The sequence below is a fragment of the Cannabis sativa genome, chromosome 3, assembly GCF_029168945.1.
Source record: "Cannabis sativa cultivar Pink pepper isolate KNU-18-1 chromosome 3, ASM2916894v1, whole genome shotgun sequence".
Taxonomy (NCBI): Eukaryota; Viridiplantae; Streptophyta; class Magnoliopsida; order Rosales; family Cannabaceae; genus Cannabis; species Cannabis sativa.
The window spans coordinates 6,117,815-6,128,888 of record NC_083603.1 but is presented as its reverse complement, the minus strand read 5'-3'; the positions used below and the strand labels follow the sequence as shown (position 1 = coordinate 6,128,888).

The 11,074-nt window shown below is 31.3% G+C and overlaps 1 protein-coding gene across 2 annotated transcripts; it reads left to right on the top strand.

Moving 5' to 3' along the window:
• Positions 1–7,579: 7,579 nt before the first annotated feature.
• On the top strand, positions 7,580–10,853 carry LOC115711391 (AP2-like ethylene-responsive transcription factor At2g41710). Of its 2 annotated transcripts, XM_030639722.2 has the most exons (9): positions 7,583–8,177; positions 8,392–8,474; positions 8,612–8,620; positions 8,729–8,817; positions 8,922–8,995; positions 9,080–9,130; positions 9,218–9,279; positions 9,384–10,024; positions 10,362–10,853. In XM_030639722.2, exons 1-9 carry the CDS (start codon positions 7,951–7,953, stop codon positions 10,413–10,415), a joined length of 1,290 nt encoding a protein of 429 aa, XP_030495582.2. In that variant the 5' UTR covers positions 7,583–7,950; the 3' UTR covers positions 10,416–10,853. The 2 variants fall into 2 exon arrangements, with proteins under 2 accessions (XP_060967554.1, XP_030495582.2); XM_061111571.1 differs by lacking the exon at positions 8,612–8,620 and having other exon boundaries at positions 7,580–8,177.
• The last annotated feature ends 221 nt before the right edge of the window (positions 10,854–11,074 follow it).

The following is an 11,074-nucleotide window of genomic DNA, read 5'->3' as shown; positions in this document are numbered from 1 at the left end:
TGAAATAGGGAAATAAATGCTCTGAGTCTTATATTCTGATTAAAATCATTGTTTGTTAATTTAATTTTTAGTTATTTTATTATTTTGTTCTTAATTATTATTTACTTTTAGGGCCTATTCGGTACGTGTATAACAGTCGCATTGTATTAAATAATAAATAACACAATGTTTGAATAGAATAGTATATTGTATTAATTATTATGACCAAATTTTTTAACACAATGTAAGTTGTATTATTTAATACATAACAAATAGTCTGTATTAGCTTGTATTATAATATTTACAAAAGATCTTGGTCAACCCCGATCTCTGACCCAGTCCCCGATTAAAACTGGGACCCGAACTCGAACTCAGACCCGGACCCGGATTGGAGACCCATGACTCGGACTGGAGACCCGGGACCCAGACCCAAACCCAGACTCAGGACCTAGTACCCAGACTTAGACCCATACCCGGACCTCGAATCAGGACCCAAACCTGGGACCTGGACTTGGAGTCGGACTCAGATCCAGACCCGGACGTAGACCGGGACTAGAATCCAAACTCGGACTTAGGACCCGAACCCGGACCCAGACCTAGGACCTAGACCCGAGACCCAGGATCTAGACCAGGACCCGAGACTCAAACATGAACCTAAGACTCGGGACCCAGACCCAGACTCAGACTCGAACCTAGACCTAGACACGGACGCGGACTCAGGACTCAAGACCCGGACCTAGGACCCAGACCCGAGACCTGGGATCGGAATCCAACCAGGGAACCGGACCCGGATCCGGACCCGAACCTGGATCCAGATCGAAGACCCGGACCCGACCAATAGTCGGTGTTGGGGTCGAGTTTATTGAAAATATATTATAAATTTACACATTCTATTAATACAAGTCAATACGAAACATAGTATTGATTAAATAATACTAATACAATAAAATACAACACAATACAATACACTACAATACGAATTAGTAACAAACGAGCAATTAATTGTCTAATTAAAGTATAAAACTGAAAAGTATAGTAATTATTAAAATTTAAAAATTAATTAATGTGAGTTCCATAATTTTTTTGAAATTAAAACTTTATTGTAATAACTGTGATTTCAGTAAAAAAAATTGTGTATCAATCACTATTTGAAAAGAGTGCCAACTTATATTATATATAAATATAAAAGCTGAAGGGATAATGTGGGGCTACTTAATCACTCAGATTGTGTGCTGAATGAATTCATAATTTAAGCATTTATTTATAATAATAAAACAATATATTTATCTTAAATTAGCATCCAACTAGTAACTAAAAAAATAGTCAGTTTTAAATAAAATAAAATTATCCCAAACAAATATATTATACACCAAATATAATACATAGCATACATACTTAAAAAAATGACGATTAAGCTATCAATCAAACATAAAATATGATTAAACATTTAATTAAGCTCATTAGGTTTAACATTGTAGGTTTTCCTGGCTTATAAATCAAACTTTGGAGCAATAAAATCTTTGAACGTCACAAATTTTTTGGTAGTGTACTTCAAACTCGTGGCATTATTGATAATAATTCTTGTCCATGTGTGGATGTGAAGAGGAATCAATGGAACATTTGTTTCTTCATTGTCATATTACCTACCACTTTTGTCGAGCCTCCCCTTAATTAGGGCTTAATTCCTATCAATAATTTTGGGACTCACATAGGTGAAATTCTTATGAGGTGGTAAATATTAATAAAGTTTTCCTGTATGCATCTATTATTATGGACACTATTGTTGTGGATATTGGTCGGTCCCTACCACTATTGGACTAGATGAAGATTAATTTTGATGTGGCATGACAATAGTTGCGGTGGAGATAACTCGATGACAATAGTTGTTGTAGCGGAAAACAAACTAGGAGCAATTTTGTGGGCTGGAACGAGAATGTTGCCTTCTGTGGGGGAAGCCACAACTTGTCAGTTTGCCTTAGAAGTGGTTGTTGCTAAGAGGCTATTCTTTATTATCATTGAGAGTAATTCTAAGAAAGTGATTCAAGTTCTCAAGGATGACACTCTCCTAAGTGAGAAATTAATAATTATATTTTCAAGTGTAAAAATTTAGCTAATTCTATGCTTGTTTGTAATTTTTGTAAGAATTTTCGGAAACTTTAATTATATTGCTCATAGTATAGCTAAGTGGATGTTAGCTATAATTCAGGTTCAATTGAGCCGTGCTCAATATCAGAAAAATTGTTCAATGACCTTCAGTCTTATTTTTTTGATTAAGAGCATTATTATGGAGCATCAGCGAGCACTACCTATAAATGGTGTAATGTAAATGGTTAGTGATATTGGATAATAATTATCAAATTAATTTATATAGGATCTAATAATTAATTATATCAATAATAAAATGATACCACTAAATAATAATCCTACTAAATTATATTTAATATTTATTGTAAAATTGATCCCATTTTTTACATTCAGTTATCAATAAACCCCATAGTCATATTTAATATTAAAAGAACATTTTCGAGATTGATGAATGGATAATGACAACTTCATTTTAACCATTATCGGCTATAGTAATTAATAATTGAGTATGACTACTCCTACTCTAAACCCCAAACTTTATAATATACACATAATAAGCATTCTTATTGCATATTAATACGTCTGATATCTTTTATAAGTTACGTTTTACGATTAGTTAACGATATTTTTTAAAAATTATTTTCTTAAATTATATAAGATTTGATACTTAATTACACCAATAATAATATGAAACTGAAAAAATATGAGGCACCAATAGTAAAACTGCACATAAATTATTGTAAACTACCCAACTCGATTAATCCGCTCAAACCAAATCGAGATAACTCGACGAAAAATGCAAACTAAAAAACCCGACGAAAATATAACTTAGTCAATCTTTATATCGGGCAGGTTGAAAATAATACCAACCCGCCCTAACTCGACCATGTTATATTATTTATAATAATATAATATATAGATTAAATATGTGTAATAAACTAATAATATGTAACATATGACTATATTAGTTGTCATCTTTTTGTAACATTTGGGGAGTTGTTACTATGAGTAACCTCCACCATTATCACCAACATTAAGAGTGTAAAAGATGTTACACACCTTTATTTGAAATTCTTAATGCTATAGGAGTTATGGTGTGTGTAAGAGTTACATTTGAGTCCATAACATCTATAGGGTTTATGAGTTTGAATTTCAAATGGTGATATCCTAAACACTATATAAAGAGGTCTAAGGTGCTCATTTTAGAGAAGAAGTTTTCTATCAAGAAAGCACTTTGCTAGAAAACCTTAAGGCTTGATAATTCCCAAAGCTATTTCCTAGAGAGTTCCCTTAGTGCTTAGAGATAGGGGGAAATAAGCTTTTGGACAAAGGTGTAATACCTTGTTCAAGCCATGGTGATCCCCACTAATCTACACTCAAGGTTGTGAGTGAGTGATCTTCTTTTTCTTCTTCATATTATATATATGTATTTGTTATATAATATTGTGTAATCTATCTTCTCTTCTACCTTTCATATATATATATGTAATATATAGTGTATATATGTCTATTGTAACATATATTTAATCAATCTCTTATTTTAGTCTTTGTATTATTTTACAATAGAGTTGTAATGTATCTTGATTTTCTTCCATTGTAATAAAATCTCTAACAATCAAAAGCTTATCCCTTTTCAATGGAAGAGGTGATAAATCAAGATTGTGAGAATACAAGGATAAGAGATTTTATGTGAAAAACTATTCATGGGTAAGCATGGTGGTATATAATGTGATTTACTATTTTATATAATAGTAATATATATTATATATATATGAGTTATATATATGTGATAATGTGTTTATATCATATTATATATATGATATTTGAAATTTATATCATGTTATTTTATGTATATATGTGAGATATATAATATATAACATGTATATATATGAGTAATATATATTATATATATGTAGAGCATGTGATATAATATATATTAGTGAGATTAAATATGTAGAAATAATTATTTTTATGTATTTATATGAGACATGCATACATAATATATGTTATATGTGTATATAATATATATCATGTATATTAATGTGTATATATATGTTATATATGTGTGAGGTATGTAACATATATAATTGTGTAATTAATGTATATATTATGTGTATATGATATATATGTATATTATAGTATATATGTTATATATATATGAGATATGTAACATATATATTGTGAATTTAATATTGATCTTATGTGTATGTTACATATAATAGATGTTGATTAGTAACATACATATTATATTAATGTATGTGTTATATAGTATGATAATAATGTTGATAGTAATAATATAATATTATTTATTGCTATTGATGTGGAAATTATTATCATCTATTTTGTGAATAAAGAATATTTTAAATTCCATTTCAATTTGGTAGTGAACATCTCACTTTATGAGATAATAAAAGATGACTTTTGAGAAGTTACATCTTTTATTGGGTTATAAGAGATAAGCATCTCATATTTGAGATAAGAAAAAGTGGACTATGAGAGTTACACTTTTATTGGACTTGCATTGTCATAAGCAAGAACAAATGGATTAAAAGTGAACCCAAACTTGTGAAATGAGCCATAAATTGGAAGAGCAATTTTGGACTCAAAAGTAAATGAATCAATGTGGATTCAAAAATAGTGAAAAGATAATAAAATTGGAGAAGCAATTTTGAATCTTAAATGATCAAAGTTGTGAACAAAATTGATGAGAATTTTGTTAACTTTGGTATAATTTTGGGCTAATCTCAATAAGGAGATAACCTTAAAATTATGAGTAAAAATAATCACATTATTTTATGAGTAGTAATGTGAGTTTGATATTTTAGTTTTGTTGAGAAAACTAAAAATGTCAAATGGTATTTTTAAAGTGGCCTTAAAAAGTCATTTCAAGAGGAAATACACAAAAGTGATATTTTATATACACTTTATGCTAGAAATGTGGGGGTGAGCCACAAATTTAATCAAAATGTGTTGAGACATTGTTGATTAATTTATTTGATTTTGAATTCAAATTCTAAATCAAATTTGGCTATGTGTATATGTAAAATTTTGACATATTTTGTGTCAAAGTTAAGTGAAAATAATTTCAAGAAGGAAATTAATTAAAAGAGTTATAGAGACAAAGTGGTCTTCTATATTTTAAAATCAAGATATTGTCTTGATAATGAAATGTGAAAGTGTGGGGGTGTATACTCTAATATGAGAAAGTTTAGACATACTTGGTGTCTAAAAATAAAATATGAGAATTTAGACATGGTTGGTGTTTAAATTGGTGTATTTTTGATATGTTTGGTATCAAAATTATTGAGAATTTGAGTGGTGTGAAAATTAATCTTTTATGATTGAATTTTCAAAGCTTAAGTACTTAAGGAGAAAAGTGGTCACAAAGTGAACACTATATTTTGGCATGCATGATTCACATGGAATCAATAGTGAGAGGTTATAACAAATCGCTTAATCTCCGTACAAGATTAAAGCAAGAATTTTCGAGGGATGGGACCTAAACTCCCTTAGTGTTTTGCTCATTGATGGTAACCTATCTTAACACTAGTAAACATCTAGTCTTAAGTTCAATAGGTACTAACAAGTTAATAGAGTGAATATGGTACTCAATTGTCTCATCTATGAATGAGTACATGTGGTAAAAATTGAGGGTTAAAACCGAAAGGTTTTTTAATGGAGCTTAAGCTTAAGAAAACTCACTTAAGCTTAAGAAGTGTCTAAAGAGTGGTGAGACACTAAAACTCCACCTATATGGGCTAGAGGTGGTGCCGCCTCTTATGAGAATTGGGAGTCTTCTCTAGAGAGTCCATGAATTGGAATTTTGCACATGGCCATTAACGGTGCAAGAGCGAGACATGCGGTCTCAAGTGAGCATTAGCGAGGGTGTGTGTGTTATCACCGGTTTGTATTAAAGGAATAATGGTTCAATGCTACGGCAACCAAAATTTCATCAAACTTTGTGGTAACTACACTAAGGTAAAATTCAAGTCGAAAGACATTTTACCTAATGCACCTAAGCAAGATTTCTTTAGAAGTGTGTATTTAGTCAATCAAAGTGGGGGAATGTTATATTTTGATATAATATTTTTGATTGATTAAATAAATGTTACAAATGTTACAAGTTTGTTACTAAAGAGATAATATTTAATCTAGTGGGGGATTGTTATATTATTTATAATAATATAATATATAGATTAAATATGTGTAATAAACTAATAATATGTAACATATGACTATATTAGTTGTCATCTTTTTGTAACATTTGGGGAGTTGTTACTATGAGTAACCTCCACCATTATCACCAACATTAAGAGTGTAAAAGATGTTACACACCTTTATTTGAAATTCTTAATGCTATAGGAGTTATGGTGTGTGTAAGAGTTACATTTGAGTCCATAACATCTATAGGGTTTATGAGTTTGAATTTCAAATGGTGATATCCTAAACACTATATAAAGAGGTCTAAGGTGCTCATTTTAGAGAAGAAGTTTTCTATCAAGAAAGCACTTTGCTAGAAAACCCTAAGGCTTGATAATTCCCAAAGCTATTTCCTAGAGAGTTCCCTTAGTGCTTAGAGATAGGGGGAAATAAGCTTTTGGACAAAGGTGTAATACCTTGTTCAAGCCATGGTGATCCCCACTAATCTACACTCAAGGTTGTGAGTGAGTGATCTTCTTTTTCTTCTTCATATTATATATATGTATGTGTTATATAATATTGTGTAATCTATCTTCTCTTCTACCTTTCATATATATATATGTAATATATAGTGTATATATGTCTATTGTAACATATATTTAATCAATCTCTTATTTTAGTCTTTGTATTATTTTACAATAGAGTTGTAATGTATCTTGATTTTCTTCCATTGTAATAAAATCTCTAACAGACCAGTCCGATGAAATGAATTTTTTTATATATATTTATATCTTTTTATTATATACATTTATATAAAATTATATGATCTTTAAAAAAAATATAATGTTCAAATTAATATATCATTTTTATAGTAGTTGATTCAAAGTTTGAATTCAATTTATATATTTGTCTCATTATTACAATTAACCAAAATATAATCATTGAATGTAAAAATAAATAAATAAAAAATAAAAATATTAGTTGTAAATTTAGACGTGTTAACTCGATCAAACCCACTAATTTCATTGAGTGGGTTACTAATTTTTTTTTGCGAGTTGCATTTAAATTTTTATAACTCAATTTTTACATTAGACTGAATAAAATGTAACATAAATTAACCAAACCGACTCATACGTATGACGTACGGCCCCTAACCAATAATAACTTTTAACAATTCACGTAACATAATTACTAGGTTGAACACTTTTCATTTTTAACTGAAAAACATCCAAAAACAAAATAATTACATTAATAATTTCGTTTTTAAATAATTAAGATAAAAAGTCCTGACAGGTAAACAGGTGAAAGCACCGTTAGGTTTTGACATTAGGAAACATGTAATGTTGTCCTCCACATGCCCATTTTTTTTTCTTTATATATATATAAAAACAGAAAAAAACAAAAAAAAAATTAAAAAAATATTCAAATAATTCATAATTACCAAAACACCCCCGGGTCCCATCCTAGCCGTTACAACCTTTTCGTTTTTTTCTTCCACCGCCTTTTGCCCCTTTCGAATCCACGACCAAGGGCATTTTCGTAATTTCATTCAACAACTCCTCTTCTTCGTTTCATTGTCGTCTCTCTCTCTCTCTATACTGTAGCAAACTCTTTTCACAGCTTAAGCCCTTCATAAAAATCAAACCCATTTCCCTCTCTCAACTGTAAATTTTGGTTCTTTTTCAATTATCTTTCTTGGGTTTTAGTTGAATTTAGGGTTGGTTCGTTTTTTTTGGGTGGAAGTCGATGATGGCTTCTTCTTCCTCTGATCCTGGTTTAAAGCCGGAATCTAGTTCCGGTGGCGGTGGTGGAGGAGAGACTTCGGAGGCTGTGATTGCGAATGATCAGCTTTTGTTATACAGAGGATTGAAAAAAGCGAAGAAAGAAAGGGGTTGTACGGCCAAAGAGAGAATCAGTAAAATGCCTCCATGTGCTGCTGGAAAAAGGAGCTCCATTTACCGTGGAGTTACCAGGTATGGAGTGAGAAAGTGAGAGAATTTGGTCTGTTTGGTTACTGAGAAAATGATTGAATTGAGTTGGGTTTTAGCTTGCTCTGTTTAGATTATAGGTTTTATCAGTGAGAGTATATTGTGTAAAGTTTGAATTTTTATTAATAGTGAAAAGCAAGAACTGTGTGGAGAATTGCAATTATGTTGATTTGATGGTGTAATTTTATTGGGTATTTAGGCATAGATGGACTGGTCGTTATGAAGCTCATCTTTGGGATAAAAGTACTTGGAACCAAAACCAGAATAAGAAGGGAAAGCAAGGTTTTCATTCTCTATTCCTCTCTCAATGAACATGTTTATATTATATGACTTGTAATTTTCATTGATGGTTATGAAAAATCTTACATTAAACTCTTTTTTGCATGGAATGGTTGGTCCTGTTGATTCAAACATTCCAGTGTACTTGGGTATGTTGGTATCTTCACTTTCATTTTAGTTCCTTTTTCCTTTTCAAATTTTCTAATTCTATGATAATATTTCACATTGACAATCATTGAATAGCTTATTATTTACAGGGGCTTATGATGATGAGGAGGCTGCTGCTCGAGCTTATGATCTTGCTGCCTTAAAATATTGGGGTCCTGGTACTCTAATTAACTTTCCAGTAAGATAGAAAATTCCATAATCTCTCTTGACCTTTTTATGAACCCTTTGATTCCAATTGATTCTCTGTGGTATTCTTTAAGAAATGTTAACAAACTTTTGTAGGTCACAGATTACGCGAGGGATCTTGAAGAAATGCAAAATGTTTCGCGAGAGGAATACCTTGCATCTCTTCGAAGGTGTATATTTTAAGTTTGCAATTCGTCCTATATTTTTTGTAGCCTGAATTTTGTGCTGTAACTCAAGCGAAATGATCTTTACAGAAAGAGTAGCGGTTTCTCAAGAGGAATCTCTAAATACCGTGCGCTTTCAAGGTGTGTTTTCAATATTGAATATCCCTCATTTGTGTTGTACTCTCTCTTATTGTGCTCAGTAATGTGTTTGATGCTGTTTTGGTACAGTCGATGGGAACCATCATTTGGTCGTATGGCCGGATCTGAGTACCTTAGCAGCATACATTATGGTAAGTGATTTTTATCTAATTCATGTGATTCTCTAGAACTGAAAATAGTTGTTCACCACCCTTTATTTTCCATTGAATTAAGCATTGTTTCTTCTTATATAAAGGTCCAGGGGATGATCTAGCAACAGATAGTGAATTTGTAGGTAGTTTATGCTTTGAAAGAAAGATCGATTTCACAAATTATATCAAGTGGTGGGGTCCAAACAAAAATCGTCAAGGAGAAGCTAGTGTTAAATCATCTGAAGATGCTAAATTTGGTTGTGTTGGAGATCTTGGAGGTGAGCTTAAACCATTAGAATGGGCAGTCAAGACTACAGAACCATACCAGATGCCTCGGTTAGGGGTGTCTCCTGAAGGAAAACAGCATAAAACTTCGAAAGTGTCTGCCTTGAGCATCTTATCGCGGTCACCAGCATACAAGAGCTTGCAAGAGAAAGCATCGAAAAAAGAAGAAACCAATGTAGAAAATGATGAGAACAAAAACAAAAATACTATGAGTAAATTGGACTATGGCAAAGCGATTGAGAAGTCTACTAATCACGATGGGGCGAGTGACAGATATGGCGCTGAATTAGGAATGAGCGGAGGATTGTCTCTGCAGAGAAATATAAATATGTTCCCGTTGTCTCCCCTTTTGAATGCGCCACTGCTGACCAATTACAACACCATCGATCCATTAGTCGATCCTATAATTTGGACATCGCTTGCTCCTGTTCTTCCAGGTGGACTTTCTCGTACATCTGAGGTTAGTATTTCTCGAAATCACTATTTAATTTTCTTAACATGACAGAATGAATACACATGATTGATAATCAAAAACACCATTATGACAATATATGGAAGTATTATGGTAAACTATACCTTTTTAAGTAGTAACAATTAATATGTTTATACCTTTTTGGACCGTGTGTTTTATAAAATCAACTTTGAGACCCTTTGATTTGTAAATAAATTATCAAATCCTAACATCATGTGATAAACTAAGAAATTCAAATGAAAGCAAGGAGGGATTTTTATATTTTTATTTTGTGTACAAGTTTGGATGCATTATAATAATAAAACTTGATGATATGGAAATGCAGGTTACTAAGACTGAGACCAGTTCATCGTTCTCTTTATATCAGCAAGGAGAATAATGATGATGGGAAGAGTCATTTTTGCTCTGAAAGTTGGCAAAACAGTGATATTTGCTCACTTTTTTTACTAAAGGTTTTACAGTTTATGCATCACTATGCAAACAAACAGGACAGCGACCGAATCGGGTATAGAACGAGGCTTTGCAGGTTCGTTTTTTTACTTGGATATATAGTGTTCAAGTTCATGATAGAAGAAGGAAGGAAATAGTTTTGTATGTGTTTATGTTTAAATTATAATGTACAAGTTTTTTACTTGATTGTATTTAGATCCTTTTGTTTTGTTTTGTATATCAAGTTTGTGAACGTATAAGTTTTCTTTTTCTGTTAAATATTTTACACAACCAAGAGAATGGAGCATGTGCATGTACAGAGATTATGTCTCTTGTTGATTATTATGCCTTTACTTATATGTCATAGTTACTTCTTTCTCTTTTCTTTTGTTCTTCTTTTTATGTTGAGAAATATTACAATCAGCATTTCCTTTGTCTGAATAATGAAAATATACAACGGTAATAAAGATAAAATAAGAATGGATATATTTTTCCTTTGTCAATTAATGTAACTTAGGTTGATTATAACTTATGTTAATCAATAGGGTGAATACCATTAGCTAAGTCTATAGTGGGCGTTTTGGTAGACATCCTATATGTTTCGGTATA

Excerpts from the sequence above, each read along its gene's own strand:
- LOC115711391 (XM_030639722.2), top strand. The coding sequence starts at position 7,951 with ATGATGGCTTCTTCTTCCTCTGATCCTGGTTTAAAGCCGGAATCTAGT. Across the intron at positions 8,178-8,391 it reads ATTTACCGTGGAGTTACCAG|GCATAGATGGACTGGTCGTT; the intron begins GTATGGAGTGAG and ends TTGGGTATTTAG. Across the intron at positions 9,280-9,383 it reads CCTTAGCAGCATACATTATG|GTCCAGGGGATGATCTAGCA; the intron begins GTAAGTGATTTT and ends TCTTATATAAAG.